The 15,105-nt window shown below is 52.0% G+C and overlaps 2 protein-coding genes across 5 annotated transcripts in view; both read left to right on the top strand.

Annotated features, from left to right (window-relative positions):
- The window catches only part of RHEX (regulator of hemoglobinization and erythroid cell expansion), a 919,952-nt gene that overhangs the window by 111,653 nt on the left and 793,194 nt on the right, over positions 1 to 15,105 (top strand). The window lies entirely within an intron of this gene.
- TMCC2 (transmembrane and coiled-coil domain family 2) overlaps positions 1 to 15,105 on the top strand; it is a 45,914-nt gene that overhangs the window by 16,097 nt on the left and 14,712 nt on the right. The window contains exon 1 of one of the 4 annotated variants that reach the window (XM_058430424.1): positions 11,688 to 12,356. The exons of the other annotated variants lie outside the window; for them this stretch is intronic. Within the exon in view, the coding sequence (XP_058286407.1) occupies positions 12,330 to 12,356 (27 nt within the window). The 5' untranslated portion in view covers positions 11,688 to 12,329. Of the gene's footprint in view, positions 1 to 11,687; positions 12,357 to 15,105 lie in introns of those variants that run through there. 4 annotated transcript variants of the gene reach the window in all.

Raw genomic sequence — 15,105 nt, 5'->3', positions numbered from 1 at the left:
ATTGGGAACCATGGCCTGAAGCCAGTTTCTGTGGATTAAGGAGAGGGTGGAAGTGGAGGCAGGTGTGTAGCTTGGCTGGGAAGAAGGAAGGCATCAGGTGGAGGCAGTCTGGTTTTGTTGGTTTTTTTAATTTGGGAAGCACCTGAGTCCACCTCCATGTTGGCTGGAGAGGTCCCTATTAAATAAGGGAGAGATCGAAGATAGCAGTGAGGAAGGGGAATTCTCACTGGGGTGAGGTCAGTGAGTAGGTGAAAGGGTGTGAAATCCAGAAGTCAGCGTCGTCCTTGGTCACAAAGAGTCACCTCTGGGAGGCAGAAATGAATTCTTACTTTGTTTTTATTTTCTATGGGGGAAGAAACCAAAGGTGCAAGTGTTTATTGAGAGTAGGAGGGGAGGTGGGAAGGGCTGGCTTGAGGAGAGCAGCAAAGGTTTGGCTTGGGGCAGAGCAAGGCTCTGAGCAGGAACTCACGGGTGACCTGTCTGGTGTTGTAGAGGCTCGTAATTTGTGCTGGCAGCACCCTAGTGGTTGTGATTTGTTTTCTCTCTAGTGGTCCTAGCCAGAGGGTAGGAACGGAGCTGAACGATTATCAGGCTAATCCAGGGTTGGGGGTTGCTGGGAGGGCATGTAAGGGTGACAAAGGAGTTGGGGGTTTGTTTGGGTGAGAGAATGCTCAAAAGGTTGGACCTTGAAACCTTGGCTAGCAGAGAAGGAGGTGGGGATAGGAGAAGGCTGATGAATGTGGAGAAAAGGAGATGGGGGTACTGAGGAAGTGAGGGAGCAGGTACATTAAGAATAAAGAGGAGAGAGACAGGAGAGGGCATTGGAGTTTACGATTTGGGGTGTGGGATAGGGAAGACAAAGGTCAGAGTATACTCATAGAGCATGGCAGACAAGGAATGAATGGAAAGATAATTTGCAGTGGCAAGAGCTGAGAGGCTAGGTTGTGGGATGGGCTGTCCACATGACATGGAGATGCCCCCTTGGATAGTGGTCAGGAAGGAGGGCAGCAGGTAGCTTTGATGACTGGAGGGTGGGGGAGAAGAGTGCAATGGCAGGGACCTCAAAGAAGGCCAGGCTGAAGCAACACTGAGTATAGTAGAATGCTGGTCCCATCTCCAGAGGGCACAAAATGAGGGAGGAAGAGGAAGAAAAAATCACTGCGATTAATTGGGGCTCCAGGGCAAGTGGAGCTGCAAGAAGAGCCTGCAGGGGCCCAAGTGCCTGACTATGGGCAGGAGGCAGCTTGTTTGTTGTGGAAGGAGGAGTCTGGAAGGTCCAGTGGGAGGGCGGATGAAAGAGAAGACAGCTCAAGTGGAAGTGAGAGAAGGAGACATGATGGAAGACCAAACAATTCTACATTTGGGGGATGTGAGGCTCCATGGATTTTCCAGCATCAGAGTTCCAAGGGAAACTCTGATATAAAGTTGTTTTTACCTTAGATGATCACCAGAGCAGATCCATCTCCACGTACAGTTTTAAATTGTCCTCTCATCAACACAGACTGTTTCTCAAGTTCTTGTGCATGTTTACATTTGAAAATGTTTGGGTGTTCATTCATTCAACAAGCATTTGTGTGTATGCTGTGTGCCTGGCACTGTATAGCAGCTCAGGTTTGGTTTTGCACTTTTCCAACGTAGAAGGTGCTTTTGTAGATATCATTTCATGAATTCATTAAAGCAATCCTGTGAGATAGCTAAGCCAGGTGAAGACATCCCAATTTTTTTTTTTTTTTTTTTGAGATGGAGTCTTGCTTTGTCACCCATCTCGGCTCACTGCAACCTCTGCCTCCTGGGTTCAAGTGATTCTCCTGCCTCAGCCTCCCAAGTGGCTGGGATTACAGGCTCCCACCACCTCGCCCGGCTGATTTTTGTATTTTTAGTAGAGATGGGGTTTCACCGTGTTGGCCAGGCTGGTCTCAAACTCCTGACCTCAGGTGATCAGGCTTTCCTCAGCCTCCCGAAGTGCTGTGAACGGGGTGTGAGCAGGGCATCTGGTTCAGAAGCTGTTGAACTACTCTGGGGGTGGGGCGGAGTAGCTGGATTCTGGATTGGTTTCAAAGATCAAGCCACAAAGGTTTCTGATGATTCTATGTGGGCATGACAGAAAGAGAGGAGTCAAATGTGGTTCACAGATTTGCGGCCTGGCAGCCGGAAAGAAGAAATGGCCAATAACTGAGTCAAGGAAGATGGTAAATAGAATGAGTACCTGGCAAGGGGTGTGAGGCGGGCCGGCGGTGGGGGGCAGAAATCAGAGCTAGGTTTGGGGTACCTTCAGTTTGAAGTGGCTATTAAACGTCCACGTGGAAATGCCAAATAAGCAGTCAGCTGTACGAGTCTGGAGTTCTGGGGAGAGATCCAAGCTAGAGGCATAAATTTGGGAGTTGTCAGCATATAGATAGTATTTAAAATGATGGGACTGAACCATTTGCAAGCCTAGCCTCCACTGGGGAGAAGTCTGTTCTCAGAGTGAGGAGCTCTGCACGCGTTGGCTAAAAGGGTGGCGTGGCTTTGTGAAATTGAGAGCTGGAGGAGCCCAGCAGAATGAACCAGGTTGTTCAGCCCTTAATGAGCAGACACTCTGCGTGTAGAGGCAGCCAAGCCCACCTCTCATGGGTGAGTCAATGAATACATTTTAAAAATCAAATTAGAAAAATCCTGTCAAGCAGGAGTCTCCGGTATGCAGCTATTTTATGAGGAGGGAAAACGTGAACCTTGCTGTCTTTGGTTGCGTAGGGCTCCCATGAAGACCTCCTGAGCAGGGGGAAGACGTTGGGGTGGGCGGTGGGCACTGTCGGAAGCTGGTGAAGGACTGTGGATGTTTGCAAGGGCCTGGGGGAAGCGGGGCAGGCTCATTAGCTGGGGAGCTTCTCTGTGGGGCTCTGCCATGTGGCTCACTGTGCCCAAGATATCCAGATGGGAGGGAGGAACTCTTTTTTTGCTGCTTATGGAAGACGAGACCCAGACACTTTGGGTGACCTGATGAGGGGACGGTTCCCTGGGTTTAGGGTGATCATGGGGGAAATGGTTGTTCTTGTGACTACTTTATATCCTTCTTTAGAACCCTCAGCTTTGTTAGGTGTATGGCCTAGTTGATCTTTATAACATACCTGTGAAGTTGGCAGAGCAGGTGTTATCTCCATTTTACAGATGAATAGACTAAGGCCTAGAGGAATCAAGAGACTGCTTGCCTATGGCACCCAGCTAGGTCTTGGCAGGGAGACAAGGGATCCTAGTCTGTACCCAAGACTCATCTGAGAGGCGACGTCGCTGAACCCGGCTGGGGACCATTTTATGCAGTCTATGGAAAGCAGGTTTGCCTCAGCCCGAGGGAGATGATTTTATCTCTTGGTTGCTATTTCCCCTTCAGTTGCATAGATTTCCTGACCTGGTGCTGCCCTTCCAGGAATGGGTGTGTCCCTGGGGGTCCTGAGGAGAGAAAGATTGCTTCCCTGTCACAGAGGAAAAAGGTCTTCCAGCCATCGGTAAACCCTGCTCTGTCAGCTGACTCCCCCAGACCCAGAGGCCCTGGGCTGGTGTGAGAAGCAGTAGTGGTTCTGCCCTGATCTCTGGGCATGAATAGGAGGTATTCTTCTCTCCCTAGTAAACACAGCCCCACATGCTCTCTGCAAGATCCCTGGCGGTTACTAGCATCTATTTTTAATTCATAAGCCTCCCCCACTCCCTACACCCCCTGCCATTGTTTAGAACTCACCAGCTGGCTTTCGGACCAGAGCAGCCCTGGCGGGGTTGAGTTACCGAAACACCCTGGAGGCAGCTAAAGTTCCTTAGCTGTCCTGGAGAGGCTCACCCCAGCCCCACCCCAAGAAAGTAGGAGACCTCAAGCCCCAAGGGGAGCAGGGTGTGACGGGGGACAGATAGGGGCTCATGGTCCAGGGAAGCAGCTCAGCCTTGCTAATGGTAATTTGGCTGTTGGTTGTTCCTGCTAGATCCACTTAGTTGTCTTTGAGGTTGTGCCTTCAATTACTTCCCTGTTTAAAAACAAAAACAAAAACAAAACATTGTTGGCTGGGCACGGTGGCTCCTGCCTGTAGTCCTAGCACTTTGGGAGGCCGAGATGGGTGGATCACTTGAGCCTAGGAGTTTGAGACCAGCCTGGGCAACATGGTGAGACCCTGTCTCTACAAAAAGAATTTAAAAATTAGCCGGGTGTGGTAGCGTGCACCTGTAGTCCCAGCTACTTGGGAGGCTGAGGTAGGAGGATCACTTGAGCCCATGAGGTTGAAGCTGCAGTCAGGCGTGATTGTACCACTGCACTCCAGCCTGGGTGACAGATTGAGACCCCATCTCAATTTAAAAAAAATTGTCATCTCCGCCTCACCATTCTGCTTTCTAGTATGTATGCAACACAGAAAAGTAGCTGCTGTCTATGTCTTAGATTTGTGAAGTGGGGAAAAAATTGTCATCAATTGTGGGTGCACTTGGGCATTGGCAGGTGATTAGAGAATGCAGGTTTTTCATCCATGTGTTGCCTTAGCCTCTGGGAGGCACAAGCCCTGGAGACTAGAGAGGGAACCACTGCTTATACATCCAGTGGAGATGGCGTTGGGCCACCTGGCTCCTCAGAAAACAGATGAGGTCCCCACCCTCTTCTCCCTCTTCTTCTTTTTTTTTTTTTAACAGCAGTTCCTGGAAAATGTAGGGTCAGAGAGTTGTATTCCCCTTCTGTCATCTCTCCCAGGCCTGGTTAGGCATCATTCCCTTCTCTCCTTGTTCAGAACCTCTCCCCAGCTGACCCCTGGGCTTGTGTGTGGAGTGTCAGGAAGGGGACGCAGCGCACGAGTGCTGGGTTTACAGCCAGCCAGCCCCTGACTGTGTCCTGCTCACCCCTTCCCCTCCTGCAGTGTGGCTGAGAAGCAGCATGGGGCAGAGCTGGGAGGGCTTCTGGACAGCTTCAGGAGACTCTGTGGAGGTGCTGGGGACAGGAGGACTCTTATGACAGACCCCGCTTTGAGAGCAGGCAGGAAGGAAGAGAGGGTCAAGATCTCCCCAGTCGTGCTGTGGGTGAAGTGAGGAGGGTGGAGAGATGACAATGTCCTGACTGGATGCTTCCCTGTGGCCTCATGGTGTTATCTCCAGGCTCCAGACAGGGAAACCAGTGGAGTTCAGCCCATCACCTAAGCGAGAGCAGCCTCTGAATGCCCTGTGCTCTCCGTCCACTCCCACACCAGATTTATCCAACAAGATTTCTTCTCTGCCCCAGCATAAATAAGCACCCCTGTTTACTCTGAAGGATGGTGACTGAGGGGCCCCCCCAACCCCTGGCTCTTGCCAAGAAGACAGATCTTGGCAGCTGCCCAGGGGCCTTGGTTTGTTTATGTCTGGGAGTCTGCTGGTTCAGAGGTGGGTGGGGCGGGCTCTGCTGAGAGAGGTTTCCAAACATGACCGCTCAGCCAGCCGGCCGTGGGGGCCCCTGGTGTATCTGAACTTGTAGGCCACGTTGCATGGGAGGCTGAAGGGGCCCAGACGGGCCACACTGCCTGTTCACAAGAATGCATCCACCTTCTGAGCACACCACCACGCAGGTACATGCGCCAGCCTCTGCCGGCCTGGCCTCCCTCACACCCAGGAGTGGTGGAGGGCAACTGCCTCCTCTGTTCCCCTCCTCCGTCCCATCTCATCTCTTCTGCCCTTCTTTCTTCTTCTCTGCATAGAAAGGTCCCTTGGGCAGAGGGAGAGCCAGAGGCAGCCAGACCAGCAGCCTCAGAGGAGCCTTTCAAGGGCGTGCCTGTGCTGCCAGTGGCTTGCCAGGCCAGGGCAGGGCAGCTGTGTGATTTGCCATGAATTGCTGCTTCCTGTCTCAGTGACCCAAAGCCCCTATTCCCCAGAGGCCTTGGGGTCCCAGCACAGCTGTATATCCTCTTGTGCCTGGAGATCCGAGAAGTTTCTTCCTTTAGTCTGATTTGAATTCCTCATGTTCAGGTGAAGCCCTTGCCTTGTAGGGGTCCTGTCCGACTAGGAGAGGGGCCCAAAGTGAGGACTCTGTTTCTGACCTAAAGCTCTGACACCAGAGATCATAAGCTGCAGCGTCCTCTTGATTTTTCAGACAGAATCAGCCAGCAGGTGACTGGCCTCTAGAATTAGCCTTTATGCATCTTTTCCTCACTGACACCCACTGACTTTATTTCTAGATTGAAAATATCGGCCCGGCACGGTGGCTCATGCCTGTAATCCCAGCACTTTGGGAGGCCGAGGCAGGCATATCACCTGAGGTCAGGTGTCCGAGACCACCCTGGCCAACATGAGGAAACCCCGTCTCTACTAAAAATACAAAAATTAGCTGGGCGTGGTGGTGGGCGTCTGTAATCCCAGCTACTTGGGAGGCTGAGACAGGAGAATCACTTGAACCCGGGAGGTGAAGATTGCAGTGAGCTGAGATCGCGCCATTACACTCCAGACTGGACAACAAGAGCGAAACTCCGTCTCAGAAAAAGAAAAAAAAAAAGAAAATATCCAGTATTCTCCAGATTAGCTCTGGCATCTGGGAGTACAGAAATCGCCAGGATAGAGGGGGCAAAATTAGATAACTTCCAAGTTACCTAGCCAAGATGTGAGGTCATGCCTTGTTGACGCCTTTGTCCCTAAGCTCAGGCAAAACTTGGTGGGAGACAAGCTGTCTGTCTGCAGACACAGGTGGGAGAGGCCAGACAGGTATCTGTCTGGGCTCTCCAAGGCTGCCCAAGGGGAAGGTGCGCTCAGGGTTCAGGTGTCAGACCCCTATGCCAGGGCTGGTAGCAGTCAGCAAGAGGAGCTGTCTGTCATGAGGTTCCAGACGGCAAGGAGCCGGCACTGATGATGTGGGCTGGGTCATGGGAGTTGGCTCAGGTCTCCCCAGCTACCCAGCACATTCTTCCCTGGATCTGCCACATCCCTGAGATGAGAAACGTGACCCCAGTCCCCTCTGGGGTGGCAGATGAGGCAATGGAAATACAGTATCATTAACCTGATCCCTGCTTCTGCCTCTTCTTTTCATAAGCACATTTGGGGCTTCCTCTGTATACCCCACAGAGCAGAGGCTCTGAAATAGAAGCAAAACTGAATGAATGTACACACCCCATTGCATTCCTTCTAGGCTCCTAGGGAATCAGAAGCTCCCCTGAGCTGCAGTAGGGAGTTGGGGGAAGTGTCATTTCTGGGGACAGTAGCCTTTCCTACCTCCCTTCTCTGTCCAAGGACAGGCTCTTGGACCCCTAGCCCATTTCCCAAATCTTCCAGAGGCCAACCTAGAGGCCTCCTGCCCCCTGCTGCTTTTGTCCTCTTTGATCCCCCTCCAGGTCTGATTCTGGAGTTCTCACTCTTCCTTTTCATTTCCTCTTCCTTACAGTTCTCCAGATACCCCACCACTGGGACCCTAGAGATGGGCTAGTGTCCATAGCTAGTGAATAATTCAGCAGGCTCAGCAAGAACTAAATCAGACCCAAGGTGATACTGTGACCAGGAGGCCTCCTTTGGGCAGCTGGAAGGCGAATCCTGCCCTGGAAAGACAAGTGCTGTGTAACATTAACTTCATTGTATAAGGTTTCTTCATTGCCTGAGAAGGTAGCTTCAGATCCAAATATAATCTGGGCCCCGTGCCTATCCACTGACTTCTCAGGGGCTCAATGGCTTATGGGCATGCCCCCCAAGAGGTGCCACTCATGTACTTTTGAAAGCCTTCCTGGCATCAACAGTCAGCTGAACAGCATGCTACAGTTTGCAAAATGCGTTCACACACATTTCTTGTTTAGTCACATCAGCTCATGGTACGCTCTGAGCCCCTGAGTCAGCAGGAGCACACCAGAATTCGGTGTTTCAATCCTCTGCTTTTAGAAAGGAATTATTCCAAATTATTCCTGGCAAATAGGGTGGGGTAGAGGGTGCTCTTCTTCCTAAAAGTTGCCCAAAAAGGAGATGTGGCTTCCTCTCCGGTCACTTTCTCTTGGGCCTGTTCCCAGTAAAACCTCCTCCAGGGAGAGTGACTGTAAAGGCATGAAATCATCCGTCTTTCCTACCTGCCTGATACAGATTTTGATTTGCCTAAAAGTGACCTATGTAAGTGGTTCTGTTCACTGCCCAACATCTGGGCTCATGTCTGTGCCCAAGAAGGAACTACCTAAACAGGAGTGTCTATGGCATTAGACGGGCAGAGGACCAGCAGAAGAGATGGCATGCTCCCTCCCTGGAAGCAGCTGAAAGGTGCCCTGGTGTGTGCATGTGGGTGCTGCCATGCAGCTTCCTTCACTCTGGCCCGATCTGTCTGCTTTCCCAGCTCACACAGCTGTGCCTATCCACATACTCCTAGGAAGCCTGCCCACCTTGGTTGCTGCCGTTCACGCTGAAGAATATTATCCTTCCTCTCGCATTTCCCTGGGGGTTAGCAGGGCTCTTTGGTCACGTGTGTTTCTAAGAAGATGCACCTTCTGGCTGGATCTGAAAGTGAGTACTGGGGGAGGGAACCTCTGAAAAATGACCACTTTCCAAACCTCCATTTCCAAGCAGGCTTGGTGAACATAGAAGAAGCCGTCAGCCTTTCAAAGAGGAATCCTCACTGGGAGATTTTCACAGCACATTTGGGGCCTGAAATTTTTTTAAGGCCTCACCTTGTATTCTAAGCTACTAAATTTAGCTGCTTTTCAGCGTGGTTCTTTGCTCCTAAAGCCTATGACTTCTCCAGTTTCCCACCCTTCAAAATGTGTGGTTTGTGATTTTTTTTTTTTTTTTTCAAGAGAAAGAAAAGTAGGCCAGGTGCAGTGGCTCGTGCCTGTAATCTCAATGATTTGGGAGGCTAAGGCAGGAGGATCACTGGAGGCCAGGAGTTCGAGGCCAGCCTGGGCAACATAGTGAGACCTTGTCTTTCTTAAAAAAAATAATAATAATAATAAAACTAGCTGAGTGTGGTGACATGCACCTATAGTCCCAGCTACTTGGGAGGCTGAGGCAGAGGATCGCTTGAGCCCCCAGAGTTTGAGGCTTCCGTGAACCATGATCACACCACTGCACTCCAGCTTAGGGGAAAGAACGAGACCCTGTCTCTACAAGAAAAAGCAAGAAAAATAAGATGATTTTACAAGGGCAGTGGGGAGAGAACAGAAGAATAACAACAAGGCAAAGGAAGAGAAAATAAAAAAAAAAAGATTTAAAGAACACTAAAGAAAGAAGGGGCATGGCATAAAAATTAAGGGAAGAGGAAGGAGGATATGGAAGAAAAAACTAAACTAAGGGGAACCCAGTAAAAGGGCTGAGACCTTCCAGACGTGCAGAGAGAAGAGCCTGTGCCCAGGACCTGGGCTTCCTTCCAGTCCACCCTTCTCAGATGACAAGAGCCCATCTGTCACCCCCGCCTCAGGCTTAACTTGGAAGGGTGGAAAGAGTGAAGCCAGAGACCCCCTGCCACAGCTCAGCTGCCCATCCTGTGAATTGATAGTGACCACACTGTGTCACTAAGATGTGGCCTCCATCTCTGCCAGGCCAGAGAAGAGGCGGCCCAGGGGTGTCCAAGACTGACCAGGAAGTGCAAGTGATGCGGCTTACTCCACAGCTCCTTTTCTTTGCAAAAGAAGAGCTGCTTTGCAACTGGTGTCCTTTCAGCTTTAGTGCCTTTGGCAGCTTTTCCCAGGTGTGCCTGCCACTCTCTTTGCTCCTGATGGCAGCTACTTCTTTGGCTTTTTCTCTTTCAGACCAAGTCTTCCAGGTATTATCTGGAATACTGTGGTTTGTGTATGCATGTGCACATACACCCATGGTGTAGGAGCTTCAGGACCAGTCACCTATTTCAATAAAACTTAGAAAGTGCCATGTGTTTGCACAAGGGCCCTGGGAGATAATGGTCCTATGTACCATTTGCAGCTAGGAGAAGTGAGACTCAGCTGCACAGAGTCTCCAAGGCTTGGCTCATTCAGCCTCTCCTCCATCTCCTGATGCCACTGGTCTCACTCCCCAAGGCCGCCTCGTTCAAGCTGCTGCTTTGTAGTTGCTCCTGCCTCCTCACAGTTGTGAAGCGGCACGGACAGAAAGTGGAAGCCGCATAGTTAGCGAGTGGCAGGGTGAGGATTTTAGACCAGGTCTTCTGACTCCCAAGCACTCTGTGGGCCACTGAAAGGCTCATCCAGTGCCCAGCGAGCCCAGCTCTGGCACAACTTCCTGCCAGACACATTCACCTTAACCCCCTCTCTTTACACCGTCCTCCCATCACATTTGTGGAAACACTCTCAGCGCCTACAGTGACTTGACCAAGGTCACTTAGAAAGCATGGAAGTGAGTCTCACGCCTAGGGCTCTACAGGGCCTTTCCCACCGTGCCACCATGCTTTGGGCTGTCTGTTCCCTACCCTCACCACAGGAAGCTCTGCATCCTTGGCAGATTTGGGAACACGTCTCATGTATAAAGATAAGAGCAGGCTTAGAAAAGCATTGCTCTCCTGCTAGCTTCCCTGGCAGACATCTCCCTGCTTCCTGTTTGCTACTTTTCTCCTAGCAAACTATTGGTTCCCTCCTGAACCCCTGTTTTCCTGCTGTTCAGTTATTGTGCTGATGGGTAAGCCGCTCTTGGAGTGGAGCTAAAACCTCCCATTAGGGAGCTGCCAGGTGCCTGTGTTGGGAGCAGCTCTCCCCAGTTCATTCTGGTGGTGCAACATGGCCTTGCAGGAAACTCTTTCTGTTGCTTCTGAGTCCTCCTGATCCTGGGAAGCACAGAGAGACCTACCAGGCAGAGTGAACCCCAGGGCTCTCAGTTCACTCGGCCCCTCCCCACCTGTCTCCTGCTGCCACTGCCTTCTCTTCCTTTTCCTCTGCTTAACAAGAAAAAGTTAAAAATCTTAGTTTGGGCTGGGCATGATGGCTCACACGTGTAATCCCAGCACTTTGGGAGGCCAAGGCAGGTGGATCGTTTGTGCCCAGGAGTTCAAGGTCAGCCTGAGCAACATGGTGAAACCCCATCTCTGCAAAAATTAGCTAGACATGGTGGTGCACACCAGTAGTCCTAGCTACTCAGGTGGCTGAGGTGGGAGGATTGCTTGAGCCTGGGAGGTCAAGGCTGTAGTGAGGTGTGATTGTGCCACTGCACTCCAGTCTGGGTGACAGAGCAAGATCCTGTCTCAAAAAAAAAAAAAAAAAAAAAAAAAAAAAAAAAAAAAAAAAAAAAAATTCCTAGCTTGGTGGGGCCTAGCAAGGAGCGGGCAGAGAAGGGGTATCTTGGCCGGGTGCAGTGGCTCATGCCTGTAATCCCAGCATTTTGGGAGGCCAAGGCGGGTGGATCACGAGGTCAAGAGATTGAGACCGTCCTGGCCAACATGGTGAAACCCCATCTCTGTACTAAAAATGCAAAAATTAGCTGGGTGTGGTGGCGCGCGCCTGTAGTCCCAGCTACTCGGGAGACTGAAGCAGGAGAATCGGTTGAACCCAGAAGGTGGAGGTTGCAGTGAGCCGAGATCGCGTCAATTCCTGGTGACAGAACAAAGGCCTCCAGCCTGGTGACAGAGCAAAACCCCGTCTCAAAAAGTAAAAAAAAGAGAAGGGGTATCTTGAGTATGAGAAGACCAAGCTGTCTTTGTTGCTACCTGAGACGGAACTGCAGTGGCTGGACTGCCTTTCGTGGCAGCTAAATGAGATAGGTCATTTCATTGTTCTATGATGTCAGTATTGAGGGAGGGTCAGTCTTATGCTAGGCACAGTGAATGGTCCAGATGAACATAAGATCTGATCCCTGCCTTATCATTTAATAGGGGCATAAGACCTATTTACAAATAGCCCTTATGCAAGAACAGTGCTTGGTGCCAACATATAAAGTCAAGATCCAGTACCATAGGAGGGGGATCATTTGCAGAAGTAGGGGAACTGCCAGAAGTGTTCCCTGGCCCTACAGGTCAGAGCTGGCCCCAGAAATTGGGACCTATGTAATATGCTTTGCCAGGCTTCTGTGCTCACAAACCCCAAGTCATCAGCCAACCACAAATGTTTGTATAGTTTCCATGAGCCCAGGGTATGAGGACTCCTGATCTTAGTGATTTTGGCTGCAAGCCCTGGCACTGGCTCCCAGAGATAGCACTGGGCCCTTATCTCTTCACACCTTCTTGAATTTGGGACTACCCAATCAACGTGACACGTGTTGACCATCAGTATTTAAGCCCGGAGTCCCTCACCAGGCTCAAGTGGGTGCAGAATCCACATCTTTCTGAACGACAGTTCTGCTGTGAGAAGCTGCCATTAGAGAGATCCAGCAGGCCCCAGGACTCAGCTGGCCAGCTGGTCACACTGCTCACTGCTCATTGTCCTCAACTGTGGGCCTCTGTCCCCCTCTGCTGGCCACTCACAGAATTTCCTGCTGGGACTGTCAAGATGAAGTCCAAGGAGGAAGAGACTGCTGTGAGTTTCCCATCTGTGTTTTATCTTGGGTGTTTTTGCCAGGGCAATGCTAGTGGAGACTGGGAAGCAGAAGCTAGTGCAGAAGTGGCCATTGGTGTCCAGGGCAGAGACTGGATTTCTGGGACAAGATCTCAGGGCAGAAGAATTCCCCTGTTGCTGTCAGCTTCCTCCAGGTGGTTATTGGAGTAGAGAAACTGCCTTGGAAGTGATGGTGCCTTAAGCCAACGGGCAGGGCAGCAGGGAGAGGAGGAGAGGACTCTGGCTGGAGCTGGCTGTGTTAGGATCTGCCAGGGAGCCCGCCTCCAGGCTCCAGTCTTTTTGGCTTTGGAGAGCTCTTCCCTACCCTGGAAGGCTGGCTGGGAGGCTCACTTCCATTTGGAATCCATGAGACTGCTCTGTTTGTGAGAGGAGCTTCTGATCATGGGAGGCATTTCTGTGAGATGGGAGGGGCGAGGTGGAGTGCCTGTCTTCTGGATGGTTGAAGGATGCAGGTGCACATGTCATGTGTCCTCGTGCACATCCCTTTCAACCCCCCTTGCCCCCCCACCCCTCCTCATTGATGCCTGTCACACCTGGGCGTCCTTATGCACACAACTCACATTGGAACATCTGGACTTGGGGAGGGGCATCTCATCAGAGCTCAGTCCTCCCGCGCTCGGTGATCCTCCCTGTCTCCTGCCAGATGGGAAGGAGCAGCCCGTGAGCCCCAGGGGAGGGGGAAATCTCCCAGAGCAATCCGCCCCTAATCCCCAGGCTGTGCCTCAGTCTGGAGATGGCGGCTGCAGAGCCTGGGAGCTCAGGCACACCTGCTCGCAGGCCCCGAATTCCTGCAGCAAGCCCAGTGCTGCCCAGGGTCTGTGACCCCGGGGGCCTGACACAGTCCGCAGACAGCTGGGGCCTCAGAGCCCCGGGCACCTCGTCGCCAGCACGGCTTCGGGAAACAGTGCCCACACAGGTGAGGCGTCTGGTGGGTGGAAGGAGAGAATTTCACCGGGCGGGGTGGAGTTGGGGGATGGGAAAAGGCCTGTTCTGCAGTTAGTCAGGTGGGCTGTGCTTACACTCCAGTCTCTCAGGGAGCTCTCCTCCAGGTATAGAGAACTGTTTGTGGGTGGGAGAAGGGAGGAGCCTTAGGCTGCCAAATGCTGGGAGTGCCCCTGGGACTGGGTGTGGGCGCCCTGTGCAGGAGGGCAGGTGAACCCTGGCAGAGATGCCTCCAGAAGCTGTGGCCATGTGGCACTTCAGCTGGGGCTCAGGCACCTTATTAAGTGGAGGGGTGTTCCTGGTTGTGGTCGCTTGTGTCTGTGGAGAAACAGTGACAGGGATGGGGACTGTGAAGGTCCAGTGAGTGCTGACCCCAGGGAGACAGTGGGAGAGGCCATAAGGAGTAAAATGTTTGGGTACTGAGAGTTTTTAGGGAATTCAGAGGATGGACAATGGAGAAGACCTGAATATGAGAGGGCAGCTCGGGGCCCCAATGGGATCTGTGGGTGTAAGGAGATGAGGAGGATGCAGGACATTTACTGGACAAAAGGGCTTTGTTCTCCACAGGGCAGACACTGAGGGGAGGATGTAGTTTTCATCAGAACTGAGGGGTGGCCCTAATGGAAGGGGCTAGAAGCCAAGGGTTAGATGAGAGGGGTGTCTCCACCAGGACAAGAGAGTAGCCCTTAGGGTCAGGGCAGGAGGAAGAACTTGCTGGCTACAGGAGGTGGCAGGTGGAAGCCTCTACCTGGTGTCAGCTGATAATAGGCAGCTGGCTCTACACTGCCTGGAGATGAGTGGGTGCTGCTTGAAAGGATGAGTGAGTGACTTTCCTTGTCTTTCGGTAGTTTGCACCTGAAATCCCCTTGTAGTAGACCGAGATGCCTTTTAAAGCTACTGAGGGCATGCTCTGCCCTTCGAATCCGCCATGTGGCAACTAGGGCCTTGCTACAGGGGTTTTGTCAACCTGTTGTGCCCCTGGCGAACTGACTCAGGTCCATACTGCCCCACATGTGTCCCATTCAGTATCTGAGCACGTGGTGCCTGCCCTCTTAAGAAAAGCTGCTTAGGCTCCCAGGCACCAATTAAACCGATAGGTAGGCTCTTTCTCCACCCCCACCCCTTTGCCCACCTGGGAGCACCCTGGTCAGCTGTGATGACACATCCAGAGCTGGAGTGAGCAGCTTCCTGTTACCCACATATCCTCACCAGAAAGGCAGAGAGCCACCAGCCCCACCGGGCTATTCCTGCTGAGTTGAAAAAATGGAATGGGGGAAGCCTCCAACTTCAGGACCAAGGATTGGAATAATTTTTCCAGCCTGCTCTTGCTGGAATGTTGGGTTGGTACGAGAAATGTCAGGTTCCTTCTCTCCCAACTTTACTGTAAGGTCACATGACCTCTTCGGGTTGAAGGATTTTAGCTGGCCGTAGGCTTTCCTCTCCACCCTAGTCCGGTTGACCTCCCCTTCCGTCTGAGAATGGGTAGAAAAAAGGGAATCTGAGCATTCTTTATCCCGAGAGGGCCACTGAAATCAGTGTCACGGGGCAGCAGTCAGCAGATTGAAGCATCTCTGCTGAGTCACCCAGGCCTGCCAGCCCCGGGGCCACACTTGCCTGCTGGGCCCTGACCCACTGGGAGCCCAGACCTTGCTCCCAGGAGCAGTGTTCTGCACGGGCCTCGGCCTGCTTGTCTAGACCCATAGACAAGCCAGGGTTGACACCTGACTCCACTGTCAGGAAGACTGGGCTGCCCTGCTTTCCTAAAGGG

This window comes from Hylobates moloch, unplaced genomic scaffold (assembly GCF_009828535.3).
Source record: "Hylobates moloch isolate HMO894 unplaced genomic scaffold, HMol_V3 SCAFFOLD_18, whole genome shotgun sequence".
Lineage (NCBI taxonomy): Eukaryota > Metazoa > Chordata > Mammalia > Primates > Hylobatidae > Hylobates > Hylobates moloch.
Note: the sequence above shows the minus strand (reverse complement) of the source record. Positions and strands in the feature narration are given on the sequence as shown.